This window comes from Australozyma saopauloensis, chromosome 1 (genome assembly GCF_035610405.1).
Source record: "Australozyma saopauloensis chromosome 1, complete sequence".
Lineage (NCBI taxonomy): Eukaryota > Fungi > Ascomycota > Pichiomycetes > Serinales > Metschnikowiaceae > Australozyma > Australozyma saopauloensis.
Window position 1 is genome coordinate 237,688 of NC_086131.1, and position 18,738 is coordinate 256,425.

General features: G+C 42.9%; 10 protein-coding genes and 1 non-coding gene across 11 annotated transcripts; 7 read left to right on the forward strand and 4 right to left on the reverse strand.

Annotated features, from left to right (window-relative positions):
* Window positions 1-326: 326 nt before the first annotated feature.
* On the forward strand, window positions 327-1,112 carry PUMCH_000116 (uncharacterized protein; the record flags this gene model as incomplete). Its single annotated transcript, XM_063019212.1, has 1 exon — window positions 327-1,112. The coding sequence occupies one exon, from the start codon at window positions 327-329 to the stop codon at window positions 1,110-1,112; it is 786 nt and encodes a 261-aa protein (XP_062875282.1).
* Window positions 1,113-1,227: 115 nt separating this feature from the next.
* On the reverse strand, window positions 1,228-2,286 carry PUMCH_000117 (uncharacterized protein; the record flags this gene model as incomplete). Its single annotated transcript, XM_063019213.1, has 1 exon — window positions 1,228-2,286. One exon carries the CDS (start codon window positions 2,284-2,286, stop codon window positions 1,228-1,230), a length of 1,059 nt encoding a protein of 352 aa, XP_062875283.1.
* A 1,247-nt stretch (window positions 2,287-3,533) lies between these two features.
* Window positions 3,534-3,914, forward strand: PUMCH_000118 (uncharacterized protein; the record flags this gene model as incomplete). The annotated part of the gene is made up of 1 exon (XM_063019214.1): window positions 3,534-3,914. One exon carries the CDS (start codon window positions 3,534-3,536, stop codon window positions 3,912-3,914), a length of 381 nt encoding a protein of 126 aa, XP_062875284.1.
* A 323-nt stretch (window positions 3,915-4,237) lies between these two features.
* PUMCH_000119 (uncharacterized protein) lies at window positions 4,238-9,352 on the forward strand (the record flags this gene model as incomplete). Its single annotated transcript, XM_063019215.1, has 1 exon — window positions 4,238-9,352. The coding sequence occupies one exon, from the start codon at window positions 4,238-4,240 to the stop codon at window positions 9,350-9,352; it is 5,115 nt and encodes a 1,704-aa protein (XP_062875285.1).
* A 258-nt stretch (window positions 9,353-9,610) lies between these two features.
* On the forward strand, window positions 9,611-10,255 carry PUMCH_000120 (uncharacterized protein; the record flags this gene model as incomplete). The annotated part of the gene is made up of 1 exon (XM_063019216.1): window positions 9,611-10,255. The coding sequence occupies one exon, from the start codon at window positions 9,611-9,613 to the stop codon at window positions 10,253-10,255; it is 645 nt and encodes a 214-aa protein (XP_062875286.1).
* Window positions 10,256-10,560: 305 nt separating this feature from the next.
* Window positions 10,561-12,060, reverse strand: PUMCH_000121 (uncharacterized protein; the record flags this gene model as incomplete). The annotated part of the gene is made up of 1 exon (XM_063019217.1): window positions 10,561-12,060. The coding sequence occupies one exon, from the start codon at window positions 12,058-12,060 to the stop codon at window positions 10,561-10,563; it is 1,500 nt and encodes a 499-aa protein (XP_062875287.1).
* Window positions 12,061-12,954: 894 nt separating this feature from the next.
* Window positions 12,955-13,581, forward strand: PUMCH_000122 (uncharacterized protein; the record flags this gene model as incomplete). The annotated part of the gene is made up of 1 exon (XM_063019218.1): window positions 12,955-13,581. One exon carries the CDS (start codon window positions 12,955-12,957, stop codon window positions 13,579-13,581), a length of 627 nt encoding a protein of 208 aa, XP_062875288.1.
* Window positions 13,582-13,874: 293 nt separating this feature from the next.
* Window positions 13,875-14,387, reverse strand: PUMCH_000123 (uncharacterized protein; the record flags this gene model as incomplete). The annotated part of the gene is made up of 1 exon (XM_063019219.1): window positions 13,875-14,387. The coding sequence occupies one exon, from the start codon at window positions 14,385-14,387 to the stop codon at window positions 13,875-13,877; it is 513 nt and encodes a 170-aa protein (XP_062875289.1).
* Window positions 14,388-14,852: 465 nt separating this feature from the next.
* Window positions 14,853-14,945, reverse strand: PUMCH_000124. Its single transcript has one exon. It is a non-coding gene; the product is annotated as a tRNA-Arg (tRNA).
* A 546-nt stretch (window positions 14,946-15,491) lies between these two features.
* Window positions 15,492-16,343, forward strand: PUMCH_000125 (uncharacterized protein; the record flags this gene model as incomplete). The annotated part of the gene is made up of 1 exon (XM_063019220.1): window positions 15,492-16,343. One exon carries the CDS (start codon window positions 15,492-15,494, stop codon window positions 16,341-16,343), a length of 852 nt encoding a protein of 283 aa, XP_062875290.1.
* Window positions 16,344-17,801: 1,458 nt separating this feature from the next.
* Window positions 17,802-18,662, forward strand: PUMCH_000126 (uncharacterized protein; the record flags this gene model as incomplete). Its single annotated transcript, XM_063019221.1, has 1 exon — window positions 17,802-18,662. One exon carries the CDS (start codon window positions 17,802-17,804, stop codon window positions 18,660-18,662), a length of 861 nt encoding a protein of 286 aa, XP_062875291.1.
* Between the last annotated feature and the right edge of the window lie 76 nt (window positions 18,663-18,738).

An 18,738-nucleotide genomic window follows, 5' to 3' on the forward strand; every position in this document is an offset into this window, starting at 1 on the left:
CAATTAAACAATTTGAGTACCCAAAAAGTCCATTTTCCTTCAATTTGGTTGAATTCAATCTCGAGTATTTCCACTCTGCGACAAGCTAACCCTTGCAACAGTGAGCTACAGACTGAAAGTATTTGTTGAAAGCTAACTACGAAAAGTCTTGATTGTAAATGACTGAAACTTTCAAAATTCGAGAAGTTAATCCCTTCACTCCTAAGTTTTCCCTTCCCTTTCCGAATTCTAACTTATCCAATGAAAATGAGATTCATTGATTAGATTTTCCAAAAGTGAACAAATCCAAAAAAAAATTGAAAAAAAAAAAAAGACAGTCTTATTTCATGACAATCGAATGGATAGAGAATGTATTCTCAGGAATCCACGAACACCCAGATAAGCACTGTCCCATCTCTTTGGATCAATTCTCATCGCAGCCGTACACCCGTGCACCATCTCATCACCTCGAAAATCTCTGCCCCATACAATCCCACTATCCATCCATACCAAATTTAACCACAATGAACAGAGGTAGAGGTGGCTTTAGAGGCGGTCGTGGTGGTGCCCGTGGTGGCTTCAATGCCCCACAGGGTCCACCCGACTCCGTATTGGAAATGGGCTCTTTTTTGCACTCCTGTGAGGGTGACATTGTGTGTCGCTCCATCAACGTCAAGATCCCATACTTCAACGCTCCAATCTACTTGGAAAACAAGACTCAAATTGGTAAGGTCGACGAGATCTTGGGTCCATTGAACGAGGTCTTCTTCACCATTAAGCCTTCTGAGGGTGTTCAAGCCTCTTCTTTCAAGGATGGTGACAAGTTCTACATAGCTCCAGACAAGTTGCTTCCTATGGAGAGATTCTTGCCTAAGCCAAAGGAGGTTGGCCCTAAGCCAAAGAGAAAATCTACCGGCGGTGCTGCTCGTGGTGGCCGTGGTGGTTTTGGCGGTAGAGGTGGTGCTCGTGGTGGATCCTTTGGTGGCCGTGGCGGTAGCCGTGGTGGCTTCGGTGGCCGCGGAGGTGCTCGCGGTGGCTCTTTTGGCGGTCGCGGTGGTGGCCGTGGTGGATCTTTCGGTGGCCGTGGTGGTGGCCGTGGTGGCTCTTTCGGTGGCCGTGGTGGTCGTTTCTAAAGACCATAGATCCTTGCCTTGCCCATTCTACTTTGATTGCATGTAAATTACACTTCATAAAACGATATAGTATTAAACCCTTGTAGAACTATGTACAGTGTCTGGTCCACGCCGATCAAAGGCCACAACTGTTCAAGATGGACCCTCGCAACTCTCTATAGCCCGTGCGCCTTTTGAGAATGTTATTGCACCTGGAATTATTGAAATGAACACCTGATAACATCGAGTATTGGATTAATTCAGCGTTACCTATCATCTCCAAGAAATGCTCCACCACTTGACTGTTGCCTTGAGAGGCCAAAGCAGTGGCAGCTTTTTCATCGCTAAGAACCTTCTTCTTGATGATTTCCCGGGGAAATTTTTTCTTGACCACCTCGTCCAATCTCGTGAACACTATTTCAAAAGGGCTTTTGCTTTCTTGTAGGTAGTTCATGATTTGTTCGTCCTCCTGCTTGAATCCAGCTACGCCATCCACAATCATGTAAGTCATTCTCAATTGCGGTCTTTGCAGAACATAATCTAAAACCAAACTTCCCTGGTTCTCAATTGAGCGATTTCCGTACCCAGGAGTATCAATGAGGCGTAGTTTCGAGCTCACATTGAAACAGACCAAGCATTTGGTGAAACCTGCCTGCTTGGATTCGAATGCCAAGTCTGCCTCAGAGCTGTCCTTGCGCGACAGTTCTTTTTGTGCAAAGACATTATTTATAAGACTTGATTTTCCAGCATTGGTGTGCCCTACGAATAAAACCTCAGGCAATGGCCTTAGAAGCAGGGTCTCGATGCCAAACGATGTTCGCGATTGTTGCAAGCTCTTGTGATAATCGTTCCATTGATATGGTTCGACCAGATCAAGTCTGTACTGACGTTCTTCTTCCTTCTGTTTGACCTTTATGTCTGGAATATCCGAGTAAGACGCACATGTCCATTCGTGTTTCGTTTTGAGAACCTGAAACATTTTGTCCGCTTTGGACATTTGAGCCGGCAGTGGCTCTAGGAATGACAGGAATCTAAAGTATTGATTGAGATCTTTGGCATCCCAAACCAAAGAGGATAGGTCTACATTTCGGGCTTTCGTTTCTGTGGCAAAGCTCAAGGGTTCGACCGTAGTGGGGACTTTCGGCAAAGACGATTTTAGGTACTTGAGCGATAGTAGTTGTCGTGATGGTCTCATATGGTGTATTGGTTAGATAGCTCAAGCGTTCAGTTGTAGATTCTTAAGAAGCTCAAAAAAAATTAGTCAAAAGAAAGAATTGAAAGTTTTCAGAAACTCGGCTTTTTAGATTTTCCTAATCCACTGCAAAATCTCAGAAATCTACTTTTTCGATGTCTAATGCCAGACATCCTGGGGTAAAAGAAAGAGACTGGTGTACATGGTCTAAGAATCTAAGCAATCGACAGAAACTATTGAGATATTGCATTGTTACTCTCTCAGTGCGATTCAAGTTCCTTCTTGCCGTAAACCGTGTGCTTAAGTTAGCCCAATTGACTGTTTGACATGTTTATGCAAATTCTTGATCCATCGATATTGAGGCGACCGGTACTTCTATGTATGTTCTCAGTTGACTTGTGAACCATATTCTTTAATGATTTTCTCAACTTTATTCTTACTAATAACAAGTATTCGTTGTGTCTTTGTTGATAGCTGCATACTTAGGATTTGCACTGATAAGCTTCGGACATGACAAGATACTCCACTTTAGCGTCTTTGCGATCCTAACAGGGGAATTCTATTTCATGTTCAATATTCAGCGACCTTGGAAAATCACATTCATATTCATGACGTTAGGTGCTTCGATCGCTCTGGAGTTTGTGCAGCACCTTGTGAACCCAAAGAGGGTTTTCGATCCTGAGGATATTTACTACAATTGCTTTGGTAGCCTGCTATCACTAATTTTCTGTGTGTTGACTCAAAGATTCTGGATTCGTCAGCGGAGCAGAAATGACTTAGAAACAGGAGACACCGATTATGTCTATGTAAATCTACAGGATATTGAAACCTGATTTTCGAGTCGATAAGACTGGTGAGTTTCTATTATCACTTTAAAACATGACTTTTTTCAGTCACTGTCTTCAATTTCTATGGCAAGAGCCACATAATTCGGACTCTTGGTTTTAATTGATTGCCGTCAGATTTCTCTATCAGTTCATAAACAGTTCAAATAGGATTACTCATTCGGTTTATGAAAATTACAATGTGGTGCGGTTTTGCCGCACGATAAGCCGGCATTGACTAAGGAACGTAATGCTTAGTCAAAGTGGTCCAGCATATAAATAGGACATGAGATCCATGGGTACATGGACTATTTTTGTGGAGAAAACAAACTCCTGATACGGAAAACATTTGATTTATTCAAAATTGCACTTCTTCTTTTGAAGATATAACATTCTCGTGCTTGTTTTTTTCGTTACTTGTGAATAATGGCCTCCCGGATCAGAAGCTACGACTTCCACACGTATTTCAATGGCAGCGACAAAAAAGAAACAGAATTTTGCTTGAAGTTCCGCGACCTAGTTGCTGCTGAATTCGCAGAGGAACTCGCTTCCGGCAAAATCCACATAGAAGAGCCCTGGAACAGGCCCATTGGCCCTCACCCCATCAACATGTGGGAATTGGATACCGCTGGAGTATACGATCCCGCGTTGGTTGGTCGTCTCATAGGATTTTACCAATTGAATCATGGAAAGTTGTCTGTTTTGATACACCCACGCACCAGTGATGGAGACTTGAAGGACCATACAGAATATGCCCTTTGGCTTGGACACAAGCAAAGACTAATGACTGATATTTTCACCGATTAGTGATCGCATTTGCTAATTATAGTTCATATATGTATTGCGTGAACTACATGTGTCGTGTGTAGCATGAGCGTCTGTTCAGATGACACATAGGCAGAGAAAACGCGAAGCACATAATACAAATTTCGTAAGCCCAATTACTTTCAGATCTAAAATATAAGTGCTGTCATTTCTACGAAACCATAAAACTGATTATGTTAGAATAGTCTCTAATTAAACCTGTGCGCAAGAACCTCATACACAGTATTGTAATAACACCAAGCAACACCAGCTATTCAGCCACCAGTTACCACCAATTAAGCCCAGTGTGCGCTCCTCCCAGCCGAATGCCGCAACCAGAGGTCCCTTCATCCCCGAATGGTCCGGACCGTCATGTTTCGGCGTCCGACGTTGTCTCAAACACTTACGGCAAGGTCAGATCAACACCTCTACGCCATGAAAATTCGAATAACATAATCGGAAACTCCTTCAGCATGTTTGCTGCTCGGCCCGACCCGAAAGAGGCTCGATACCTGAATCCAGACACCGATGATGACAACTACAACTCCAATATGCCTTTTAGTGATGACGATATGAGAAGTGTGGAGGCCGAGGACGCCGGTGCACCTATACAACGAGTGGCAAGTTCAGATTCTGCAGTAGATCCCGTAACCAATCTTGCTCATGACGAAGAGCGTCAAAAGCAGCCAGCAAGAGCGAACACAAGCTCGCATTTCTCTTCTTTTCGTAGATCAACCACCACCCTCTTTGGTCCCAAACCAAATTCTGTCCAGTTCAACGATGAAAACAGAAAGTCGTCCCGAAATTTGTTCAACATATTCCGGAAAAAGACAAAGGATAAGGACCGCCGGCCTGAGGTCGCTGATGGGGATGCTGACTCCTTGGAGCCATCTTCTGATGACATAGAAGCCGCGAAAAGAGCCGTTGATCTTTTGAATGCATTGACTCTCGGCGGGCCCGCTGTCAATCTCGTAGCTTCATGTTTTTGTGAAGACGAACATGGAATAGCTCGTGCACCTCTTCTTCTTTCTTTGATGAGCATGAAAGTCACCGATATCTCTCGCTCACCACTTACAAAAAACCGTAAATTTAAAATTGATTTGCAGTATGGCGTGGCACCTCAGCGGATCAAGTGGTCAATCGAGAAAACCGCAAAAGATGTCCTCTATTTGCACTCCCGACTCAAATGGCTTGGTGTCAGAACATCTTTTAAAACTTCCGATCTCCCGAAATACCCTGTACCTCCTTTACTTAAACGGAACACTGACCTCAGAGTGGTTAGTTTGCCAAAGCCAGCCAATGGAACGCCTAATATATCTAGTCCAAACCAGGCTCCAAGAATATCCGAGGAGTTCAATAACGATGTTCAATCAAACTTGAGCAATCACAGTCTAAGAGAGAGATTTTCAACTCTACGAGCTCACTTCAGCGCTCAATCGTCCATATCTTCGGCTGGATTCGACTCCCCTGAGCAAATGCGCACCAGGGCCATAAAAAACCAACAATATACCTTGGAAATCGAAAATTATTTAAAAGAACTCATCATACAGGTTGCCATGAGACCTCAATCCAATCGTCTTTTCCAATTTTTCGAGATTTCTCCCATATCTTCTCTTTTGAACTACGAAACTGGTTACATAGGAAAGCAAGGTGTTATTCATGTTGGAGGAACCGCTCGCTCACAAGGCTGGAGAGTTGGCCATTTCAAAGCAAACGATCTTAAATCAATGATTGACAGAAGATCGGAAAAGTGGTTCCTTGTGAGAGGAAGTTATGTGATGTATGTGCCAGACATTATTTCCACAACGCCATTGGAGGTGTTTATGGTGGATCCCTCCTTCAAGATCTTGGGTAAAGGCGAATCCCTGGACCCAGGTGATGGAAGAGGCTCTGATCTGGACTCAGACTATGCAGAGGAGTCCCAATCTCAAGTCGAAGCAGCAAATCGACTTGCGGATAAGGTTCAAGATCAAGTTTTCACGCATCTTAAAATCACATTAGAAAACAACGAAAGAAAATTGGTCATACTTCCAAAGTCCCGGATTGAGCAAAAATTATGGCTTCAATCGCTAAATGAAATGGTGAAGAGCACTGTCTGGGCTGAGAAGCATCGGTTTAATTCTTTTGCTCCTGTCAGAAAGAATTGCTACGCCCAATGGTTGGTTGATGCCCGAGACTACTTCTGGGCCGCTTCTGCCGCCATGGAAATGGCAAAAGACGTGATTTTTATCCATGATTGGTGGCTTTCTCCGGAGCTCTATCTCCGTCGTCCTGCGAACGGAAATCAGCAGTTTCGTATTGACAGAATATTGCAAAGAAAGGCGCAACAGGGTGTTAAGATTTTTGTCATCGTTTACAGAAATGTCGGAACCATTATCCCAATTGATTCCTTGTACACAAAGCATTCTATCGTTTCATTGAATCAGGAGAACATTCACATAATCCGCTCTCCAAACCAACTTTTGCAAAACACCTTTTTCTGGGCACATCATGAGAAACTATGTATTGTGGATTACAACGTGGCATTCATTGGTGGTTTGGACTTGTGCTATGGAAGATATGATACTCCTGATCATGTCCTCTCGGACGACTCGAATATTGGTTTCACGAACTTAGACCAGAGCAATTTAACGCCCGAGCAATTCGATTCCTTCAACATCTTCCCGGGCAAAGACTACTCAAACACTCGTGTCAAAGACTTCTCAAATCTTGATAAACCATACGAAACTTTGTATGATCGAAACACCACTCCAAGAATGCCCTGGCACGATATTCATATGATGACATCAGGAGAAGTCGCAAGAGATTTGTCGCGCCATTTTGTCCAAAGATGGAACTACTTACTCAGACAAAAGCGTCCTAGTCGTCTAACTCCACTCCTCACTCCTCCACCTGACCTTACCCCTGAGCAGCTCAATGACCTCAATTTGACTGGAAGCTGTGAGGTGCAAATCCTTCGTTCCGCTGGAAATTGGTCTTTAGGGCTCAAAGAACACGAAGAAAGTATTCACCAAGCATACTTAAAATTAATTGAGAACTCGGAGCATTGTATTTATATTGAAAATCAATTCTTTGTGACCTCGTGCTTCATTGATGGTACCGAGATCAAGAATCGTGTCGGTGATGCTATAGTTGACAGAATTATTCGAGCCAAGAAAGAAGGTACAGCTTGGAGAGCTATCATTGTTATTCCTTTGGTCCCAGGATTCGAGAGCCAAGTTGACCAGATTGATGGTTCCTCGGTCAGAGTTGTGATGCAATGTCAGTATATGTCGATCTCTAGAGGAACGTCAAGTCTTTTCGCAAAATTGAGAAAAGCCGGGATTAACCCCGATGATTATATTCAGTTCTTTTCTTTGAGAAAATGGGGAATTTTGGGTCCAGATCGTACGCTTGTGACAGAGCAACTCTACATCCATGCAAAGACGATGATTGTCGACGACAGAATCGCCATCATTGGAAGTGCTAATATCAACGAAAGATCTATGAGAGGTTCAAGAGACTCTGAGGTTGCCGCAATTGTGAGAGATACAGAAACAATCAAGTCTACAATGAACGGACAAGCAGTTCGCGTAGGTAAGTTTGCACACACTTTGCGGATGAGACTCATGAGAGAACATCTAGGTGTTGCTGTGGATATACTTGATGTTGTGGAAAGAAAGTTCGAAAAAATTCTACAATTTGCCAAGACAGAAGACGGGTTGAAGGCTCAGTCGCACGAATTATCGGACTCTGAAGGTCAAGTTCTATCTGCTGCTGTTGAGCTTGCAGCCAGATATGTTTTGCAAGAATCTGACGGTACGCCGCTCTGGAGAAAATATCAAGAATCATGTGGCTTTAAACCCGAAATTCACAAGGTGCCATTTGATGCAACACCTGATGATACTGCGGAGCCAATGGCCCTTCCTATTTCCTTCAACAACAGAACGGGTCCTAGAGAAGCCAATGTTGGAATTCGTGAGCGCAAGAAACATTCTTTCGATCCAAGGGTCCAGCAAAATATCAATCACAAGCGTGATGTTTATGGAGAAGGTATCGACAAGTATAGATCTAAACAAGCTCGCCTCGCTAGGCTTGACAATGCTAAATATTTGAAGAGGCTCGCGCATGCCTATGAGGAAGATAAACCAAACAAATCTTTCCTCCCGGATATCAACAGCGTCTATATGTTCCTTGATTCCGATGAAGAACATCACAGCCAGGCTGAGACAAACACGAGAAACCGGGAGAAATGGCTTTTCCTCAAAAAAATCGCTTACTTGCAACGTGTCGCTGCCAGAGATGCTGAACAATCTGAAATAGAGCGCAAAAGACGTGTCGCAGCTGGATTGCCATCGTGTGTCCGGGCCTCAACTAACATTTCCGCAGCCAAGAAATTGCACAAGGATGTGGGTGCCAGTCATTCTCCTGAAAGTTCCAAAGAACAACACAGTGACAGCCCAGCGAGATCCAGTGACGTGAACGGATTGGTGCAGGCCAACGATGTTGTTAGCGATGTTAATCTTGAAACGCAAGATGCTACAACTGGGGAGTCCATCACCGAGCAGATTCCTATTGTAACTCTTGATGATGAAGCCTTCAAAGAGACCATGAGAGGTATCAACGCTCAGGCAACTGATATAGTCACCAAGTTTGTGGACCCATACTGCTTTCAAGATCCTCTTGATCCTGAATTCTATGAAGATCTCTGGTATGAAATTGCAAGAAAGAACACAGATATCTTCCGCCTAATCTTTCATTGTCAACCCGACGACACTGTGAGATCGTGGGCCACCTACATGCAATTCATGAAGTTGAACAAAGGATTCCAGGTTTCTCAAGCCCGAGATGCTGATTCTAGGAGGGAGAAACGTCTGTTTGAATCAGAGAGACCGGGTCAAGAATCGAAATCTCATCAACGGAAAAGTAGTCACGCAACCATAAACATCAGCGACTATCAGCCAGAAGCTGGCATCCTAGGTGACATCCCTTCAGGTGATCGCGACAGACAGGGTAGATCGGGTGAAAGAGCCAGATTCAACGTCCCAGACTCAATTGCCGAGCATGATGATAACAGGGACGGGGACGCTTCAAGCCTGGAAACCGAAGGTGAAGAGGGAGATGATGACGATTTGATCGATAGCTCTAGTGAGTCAAGATCAGAGCGGATCAATGGAGAAGCAAATGGAAGTGTTAATGGTAAGGCAGACGGCAAATCATTTGATGCTAAAAAGAGAAGCGATACCACCAAAAAAGTGAGAAGACGTGCTGGAACCTTTAGCAACCGCCGCAGAGCCAAAGCAGGAGAGAAGATCTTCGAGAGAGACTCTGCGCAGCGCGTTTTGGAGGAAATACAAGGACATCTTGTTCTTTTCCCTGTTGATTGGCTTCAAAGGGAGTTAGATGGAGAAAATTGGTTCTTCAATACCGATAGAATCCCTCCAATCGAGATTTATGATTGATTAGAATGTGTGCATACATAAAGTCACAGAGCAAAGTTGTTCTTAAAATTAATAAATAACTACTAATTCAATTCTATACAGGTACTTGATTTCTTCTAGTTTTTTGTGATTTCTTTGTTTTATTTTGTTTTATTTTTGTTCTGTTATTGATACGGTGTTCCCCCAGACTAGCACAACAACTACTAAGAACTTGCCAAACTCAAGTCTTCTCCCAGGGTACACGATCGCGCCAAACTCGGCAGCTTCAATTAATCAGAGATGTTCTTGCTTCTTCTTTCATATATGGGAATCGTAGTGGGATTCTTCTTGCTCGTTCTAGCAATTGCACTGGGGTTATATTATCTTTCTGAATTGGTTGAAGAACACACAGAGCCAACCAAAAGACTCCTCACGAGAGTCATTTACGGAATAATGGTCATGTTCGTCCTCTTGTGGCTTTTCGACTCATTCCCTTTCTTCCTACTGCTTTTCCTGATTTTCTCGTACTTCGTTTACTTGCAAAACCTAGCCAAGTTTCCATATGTGCAGTTGACTTCGCCCATTTTCCTTGCCTCTTGTGTCTTAGTGATTATGAATCACTTTTTGTGGTTCAGTCATTTTCAGAATCCACATGTTCCTCTGTTCCAAGAGAGACTCAAGAATGGATACCATGCTCCTCACGTTCCTCTGTTCGCAGAGGTGGTCTCGTTTTTCGGAATATGTGTCTGGCTAGTGCCCTTTGCTCTATTTGTTTCTCTTAGTTCGCATGATCATTTGCTCCCACATCACGACGACACTTCTGGTTCCAGACAGAGAAATACCGGTTTGGCAAAGGTCGTTGTGGAAGCTATCAGAACCAGGGTGTACAATTTGTCTCGCAAGCTTGGTTATGAGTTGGATTCCAGCTATGGCTCTCTCGGATAAACGCTCTTTCTCACTCAATGTTGCGATCTTAAGTTCCACCCTAATCATTTGCACAGTTTCATTCTTATCGCTTACATACATCCACAACATTGACATTTAATTAAAATGGTGTTTAATATATGAAATATTTTGTTCATAAGGCATGGACCCTTTCGTTTAGGAGATGAGTTTTATTGAATCATGATTGGCTATGATTATGAAAGTCTCAGCTCGAAAACCTCTCTGAAGTTTCTATGCTTACTGTGACTGCGTAGTTGTTCCTTAAATTAATTCATTCAAAATACATGCGTCATAAATCCTTATCCTCAATTTGACAAGAAGCTCTTTACACGAGGGCCAAAATGATCCACACTTAACAAAAATGTGTCGTGGCCAAAGTTACTGACATTCGTGCCTAACTCCAAATATTGGATGTTTTCTTGCTGTGAGCTGACTGATCGAAGCACGTCTGCTATCTCTCTTTGCTGCCACACTGGAAACAAAATGTCCGACTCCACACCAATTACCAAAACCTTCTTGTTTGCAATCTTTTTCATACCATTTTGGAGATCCTTCCAGGATTCCTCTGGAGTTTCAGTGGCTTTTTTAATCTTTTCTTGATATGGCTCCTTGGGTAGTGTTTCTTGCAGAGTTTCTGAAACTTCGTTGAAAAATTGCTCTTCGTTTTTGGACCTGACCTCAAACGCTTTCTCCCGATTCTTCAAGCCAAGATCAAAAATATCCATGGCTTTCAGGACGTATAGGAGCGAATTTGCATCGTATTCAAGGCAGAACTTCTCTCCAGCGTGATCTAGATAAGTTTCCACCAAGAAATCAGGACAGAATGCGACGGGCCTTGAGTCATCGGCTCTGTTTCTTCCAAATCGAGACTCCCACTCTGGACCTGATCGATAAGTCACTGTGGCAATCTCTCTTGCGAGCTTCATACCTACGTGAGGAGGAATTCCATCGTAATAAAATCCTCGGTTCCAGTTGGGATCACTCATTAAGACTTGTCTCTGTGTGTGTCTGAGAGCAATAGAGTACGGATGCGATCTTGCGCATCCACTAATGCTAATGACATGTTCAACTTCTTCAGGAAATTCCCAGGCATACGCAAGTGATTGCATGCCACCCATTGAAGCTCCAACCGAAGCATGAAGCTTTTTCACCCCAAAAACTTCCCTTACTAATTCTCTCTGAGCTCTCACCATATCATTGATGGTCATGATCGGGAACCGAGTCCCATAATAGTCATCCGTAGCAGGATCACGAGATGAAGGGCCTGTAGATCCATAACAGCCACCCAAAACATTCGTGCAAACCACAAAATACTTATCTGTATCTATGTATTGACCGGGTCCGATGAAGTTCTCCCACCATCCGCTTTTAGTGTTCTTTGGCTGAGACCTAGCATGCGAGGATGCCGAGAGACCAGTGTGAAGTAAAATCATATTATCCTTGGCAGCATTCAAGGTACCCCATGATTCGTAAGCAATTTCAAAAGAGGGTAGATATCCACCATTGTCCATGAATGTGGGCCTGTCAGACTTGAAGACTTCAAAACCAGTGACAACTCTCGAGTATGAAGGTTCCGGCCCTCCTTCTAGCGAGTTGACAGATGGTGCACAGAAAGTCAGCTGTTCACTCATGGCGGATGCTAGCGTCTTGTTTTTCTGTTCCAATTTGTCCAAACATGGGAATGATAGTTGTGGGTTTGAACTTCTGGGAACCGCTGTGGCTTTGTACCTCAAGGCTATACTGGAATGACGGTAAGCCAGTTTCCATGCTGATTTCATTACTGACATTGAGCGCATTATGAGCATCAAACGAGCTACACTTGCTGATCTTCACTCGTTATCACTAATCAATCCTTTCAGATCATGGTGTGGTCACGTGAAGTTCCATCACAGCAGTGTAAAGATTTGGGTGCAAAATAGATTTACTCCTGCAGAAAGGTCTCACGTCTGGGACATACCGGACTGAAGTTTTACTACTTGAATCCTAATTAGCAGGTAAGAAGATGACTTGTAAAAGGTGGCAAAAATCCGTCTCAATCTCGGAAGTATTAGTGAGTAGCTATGTCCGTTGAAAATTTGGATTCAAGACGGTCATTATATGTCTCTGTAGTCAAGTATGCAAATATCCAACTTATCTTCGAAGATTTGATCGAATTGTTTTTTATTTTGTGATTGAAGAGCTATTCAACATTTTTAATTTTACAAGAAGCATTTGCAACGGTTCCCGAGTGGCGTTTTGGCATCTCGGATGTTAGCTCAAGCCGATGGCGAGCCCATGAAGGAGTGCTTCCGGAAATTGAACAAACAGACTTTTGTCTCAAAAAACTTGCAGCCAGCTGCAAACATCCTCTTTTGCAGTATATTAGGGGATATTTTTTCATTACGATTTTCAAAATCAGAGCTGAAACATGGCCCTAGTAATCTCATTCCTAACTATTGAGGCAAATGCTCAAGCTTTGCAAATGAACAACATGACTACTAAAATATTAATTTAGTCCACTAAAATACCTAAATCACTTGAGAAAGAGACCCCAGCCATCGAATAAAAAGCTTATTAAATAAATCAAACCATACATCCAATCATTCTTCATAAGCAATCATTGGTAAAGTTTTGGGAATGGATAGCACGTGACGCAACTGATAGGAGGGCGAACCTAATTACCAAATACAACCTACTTCCAGCATCAAACACCAACAATTATGTCTAAAGAAGAAATCGATATCACCACCCAAGCCGTTCAAAACGAGGAAGAGGGCTCACTCAGATACGCTGCCTACGCCAATAGATTCAGAACCATCCTTTTGGCATCTCACAGATACGTTGCCTACACTTCTGATATCGGAGAATCTTTCCGTCCAGTGGCACATCCATACTTGGTGACCTTAGGTTATGGTGTCTCATGGGCATATTTGATTGGTGATGTTGGATACGCCGCTTGGAAGGCAAAGTTGAAGAATGAGGGCCGATTCTTCCCTGGTCTCAAACCATGGAACTATCCATACCCTCCCCCCAATAAGGCAATTGCTGAAGCTTACAAAAACGATCCTGCTGAGGAGACTGAATGGAAGACGGTTGCTGTCAAGAGAGGTATTTTCCAGAGTTTGGCCTCCATGGCTTTACCTGCTTTCACCATTCACTCTGCAGTGAGATACTCCTCAATTCTCTTCAAGAACTTCAAGTCAAAGCCAATTAAAACATATGGACCAGTGGCAATCGGACTAGGAATTGTTCCCGTGTTGCCATACCTTTTCGATGAACCGGTAGAAAAGGCTGTTGAGTGGGGTTTTGAGCAGGCAGAACACTTCTACAAAGAGAAATTGGAGTAAGGGCTACCAACCCTATTTACACTGCTATCTTTATCTAATTAGAACTGAATGGCGGCTCTCACGATCTTGATCCGGTCGATATTTATCACGAAACAATGTGCTTTCATCAGTGCCTTCATTGGCTACGGAATAACAGAGCTTACATTAAGAAATCAAATATTAAACAACCCGAACACCATGTTCGTTTAATTAAATACATAGTCATCAAGGATGTAACACAACCTATCCCATCTCGTCATTTTCTCATTTCTGTTCTTTCCAAACCCTCATACCTCATTAAAGTGTCTCTGGAATTACTGTGGTCTCGAAAAATTCAACTCACCGCACTTCTTACAGGTACGAGCATCCATGTCACCATCGAAGGCGATGATTGCATCCTTCACTTGAGTCCCTAGGTCGTAACAATAGAACTCCTTTTCATGAATGATCTCCTTACACTTGCGGCAATACCATCTAACCTTGTCATTCACACCTTCTGGGCGGTCTTGCTCTACCACCAAACCAATAGAGTCAGCAAATCTGACCGGGTTGTGTGGAACATTGCCAGGCAACAAGAACGAGTCTCCAGCCTTGATCACAACATCCTTGAACTCTCCTTCATCAACAACCTTCAAGCACATTTCTCCTTTCAACTGGTGAAAGTATTCTGGGGTTTGGTTGATGTGGTAGTCCGTTCTTTCATTGGGTCCGCCAACAATCATAACCGTGAAGCCGCCTCTGTGAACGCAGTAGTTATTGACAGGAGGCTGAAGAAGGTCTCCGTTTTCTTCAATCCATTTTTGGATATTTATGGGATTTGGAAGCATGTCGTTGCACAAAAGAAAAGTGGTGTCTTTTCTGGGGTATATATATCGTCTGTCACACCACTATCGCATTACTCACCAAGTGATATACGAGCAACTGAACCGAAAATCAAGTATACGAGGAAACAAAGACAGATTTTTTTGCGAAAAAAATAAAGCTATTTTTTGGTAACTTGATTGAATCTCACAAGTTCTAGACGAACTTGTGAGGTAACGATTCAAGACGCACCTACTGATTGAAAATACGAGGAACACAAAAAAAAAAGACACAAAATGTGATTGAATGAATACAAGAGCACTGATGTGCAACACGAGCAAAGCAGGCGAGAGAGTGATTGTGTTCTATTACGGAGCGCAAAAACAAAGTTCTCCAAATCGAAATGAGCATGAGAAGCTATGCAATAAAAGGAACATGCTTTAAGAAGAAGAGTATTGAGATAATCATAATCAAAAATGAAAAAAAGTAAGCTTCCCCACCAGGAGTCGAACCTGGAATCTTCTGGTTCCAACAGAAGTGGTTACTTTCGTAGCCAGACGCCTTGACCATTGGGCCATGAGGAACGAAGCTTATGGGTTAAATTTTGGTCATAACTATATTGTGCAAATATTGCCGTTTCGAACAATCTTCACTAAAATATAGGAAATTATTCAAATTTGCTTTTAGGTATGCAGACATTAGCCAAGGGTATTCACGCCTTCATGTGCGCTTTCAGTAACAGGGGAGACATGGGGAGTACTAATAATGTATCATCATTTATCTAATATATTTAGAGACTCCTTACAACGAAACCCGCGACATGACTTGGTAAACTTGACTGTGTATTGAGGTAACTTTTCTTTTTAAACACAACTGATATTTTGTTCACACAAGTTCTCATTCAAGCCATACGAAACAAAAGCGTCACCTGCTAAATCCATTCGTTCAACTGAGAAAATTTGAAAAAAAAAATAAATAATAAGAAAAGGAAATAGATGAGAAACCGCACCAAATCTGGGACCATTTTCTAATTCATGTTTGAATCGGACTCACAATCGCTCAAGTACTCCACAGTAATCTATCAGGCTGGGGCTTCTTCCTACACTACCACATAAACACAACTCAAAATCATGAAAATCGTCATAACAGTGAGGTTTTCTGACACTGAAGCAAGCTCAAATGCTAATCAAGACTTGGATATCCCAATCTCCTATAATCCTCAAAAAGATGACATCAATAAGCTTGTCAATACCTCATTTTGTAAAATGATAATCCGACAGAAAAACCCCACAACGCAGCGCAGAAGGCTCCGACTTATATACAATGGGCGAGTCCTTAATGATCATACAAATTTCAACACTGAAATACTAAGACCCAAGTTGCAGCAACTCCAAAACCTCAACGAGTCAACGGAATTGATCAGAATATACATACATTGTCTTGTTGGTGAAGCTTTAACGTCTCAGCAGCTTGAAAACGAAAGGGAATTGGACCGCATTGCACAACAAGAAAGTACAGATGCACCCGTGATTGGGTTTGACCGTTTGCTACTGCAAGGCGTTAGCGAGGTTGATGTGAATAACCTTCGTGATCAATTCTACCAGATCCACTTTCCCGAACTCAGACAGCAAGCTACTAACAATGGTGTGACTGACGTTGAAGAAGACGAAAGCCGCCAAGAGTACATTCGGCAGTTGGAAGAGCGTTGGCTAGAATCAACTGTTGCAGGCAACAATGGTAGCGGTGGAGTCGAACCGGCAGTAGCCGAGGACCGAGCACAAGCGGATTTGGAGGGCACTCTACACAACGAAGATTTATTAATTGGCCTCTTACTCGGCACGTTTCTTGGTGTTGTCGCTTTGGTTTTCTTAATGATGGATGATTCTCTGTTCAACACCACACAGAAGATGGCAATAGTCCTCGGGGTCACTATCAATTTACTTCTTGCATTTTTGAGAATTGGATCTGTTTACAGCGTTTGAAATCACTGACCAGAGGTGCTTGCATTATTGAGTAATGCTTTGATAGAGTCTGTATGAAAGCTTAAATTCGTGGTTTTCAGACAACGTATGTAATTTCTCCATGTACATTTAGGCAACTTTTTTAATTGACGAAGGCTCAAGATTCCAGTAGGTGAAACACGAGACCATATACCAACACCCACAAACAAAGAAGTCTCATGAAGGGATTCCTGACGAAACGAAGAACAACAACAGAAAAAAAAAAAATACAAGCAAATTAAAGTGTTCTACAGATTACAGTATGTTTGACCTCCCAGCCCTCATGAACATCCATGCACAAGTGCGTTAGCCATATTCATGAAAGGGCGTTAAGATGGCCGATGTCCATCACTGGATATTGTTCTGGCCAGAACTTGACACTCGCCAACTCGTAGGGATAACGTGAACAGACAAGCAACACGGTATAAGTTCTGGATGCCGCACGAAGAGGTCGAAATTTTGGCTGGAGATGATTCTTATATACTTGAGAGATGGGGTTACCCGGAGGCATAGGTCTGAAAATTAAGTGAGTTATGTTAGAGAACAAGTGGAGACCAAATATTTACTGGAAAAGATTAAAAAACAATAAGCAGAGAAAGGCTTCATCCTATACGAAGCTTCTATTTTAATTGATATTTTTTTAGCTGGTCTGTTGAGTGTACACACATAACCAGGCAGTTCTAATCAATTACAAGGAAAGAGTAGAACAATAAAATGAAGACACAAAGAAAGCATATCACCTGGATCGTACACGAGTTTACACCAGAGTGCATTTAATACGCCGTTATGAGTAAGTACATGTCTGTGCCCGGGATTGACAGTATGGAGTCAATCAATTAATTAGTAGTCAGATGACACCTACGGTTCTAGGTGAAAACAAACGGAGAGCATTCCATTCTTATCCTAGTGCAGATTCTAAATATTCTACCCAAAGAATCGCTGAATTCAAACAAATAAAAAAAACACTGAGGCTAATAGATCAGCCATTGAGTCCAATTATCATCCCATTTAGCCTGCTTACTTGAGTGTCTTTCTATTAGCTGCCGAAAGCGGGCCGCGCGCATTGGCGTGATAAGAGTGATTGCACGAGCCAATGAACCCAGGGTTGGAACGAATCAGAACTTGGAATGTTGTAATAAACTCCAAAACCAAAAATGAAAGGTCTTTGCATTTCTATATAAATTCTGGTCTTGCAGATACATGATCCAAGTAGCCTCGCTGTTAAGCATATCTTCGATCCTCCCTCCCCTCATTTGGCTGAGGGAATACTGTGCGTTTCTTGCACAGAGTGATATGTGGGACCGCTTTTCCTTATGGGGCTTACCTTTTCAACCACCCGGGAATTTTTCTGACTAGAGACTACCACTTCTCTTGAGCAACCCTTTCTTCGATTTCGATCCTTTTTCTTCTCATTTCTAGTCCCGACACATTCCTGCCACAATGTCCGAGCCTAAGCCATTACCCTTTATTTATCAGTTCGCTTCTGGTGCCATTGCTGGTGTCTCCGAAATCTTGGTGATGTACCCATTAGATGTCGTGAAGACCAGACAGCAATTGGCTACCACCAGTGACTACAATGGTACCATCCGTTGTTTGAAGAAGATTGTTGCTGAGGAGGGTGTTTCCCGGTTGTACAAGGGTATCAGTGCTCCAATTTTGATGGAAGCTCCAAAGAGAGCCATCAAATTCGCAGCCAATGACGAGTGGGGAAAGTTCTACAGAAAGGCATTCGACATTCCTGTCATGACTCAATCCTTGGCTATCTTAACCGGTGCTACCGCTGGTGCCACTGAGTCCTTCGTGGTTGTGCCTTTCGAGTTGGTCAAGATTCAGTTGCAGGACAAGACTTCTAAGTTCAATGGCATGGGTGAAGTTGTGAAGCACATCGTTAAGACTGGTGGCCCTCTTGGCTTGTATAAGGGTTTGGAGTCCACAATGTGGAGACACGTTTCATGGAACGCTGGTTACTTCGGATTGATCCACCAGGTTAGAACCTTGATGCCTAAGCCAAAGACCTCGACTGAAAAGACCCTTATTGACTTGACATGTGGTACCATCGGTGGAACTTTTGGTACCATGTTGAACACCCCATTCGATGTTGTTAAATCTAGAATCCAAGCTGGTTCCACCAAGTACAAGTGGACATTGCCCTCTATTGCTACCGTTGCCAAGGAAGAAGGAATGGGCGCATTGTACAAGGGTTTCGTACCAAAGGTGTTGAGATTGGGTCCTGGTGGAGGTATCCTCTTGGTGGTGTTCACCACTTGTATGGACTTTTTCAGATCGATCCAAAAGGACTGAGTCCTTCCATCAAACCATGCTTTATGCACGTACATACTTCTCGATTTTGTATTTATTATAGAAATTCAACAACGAC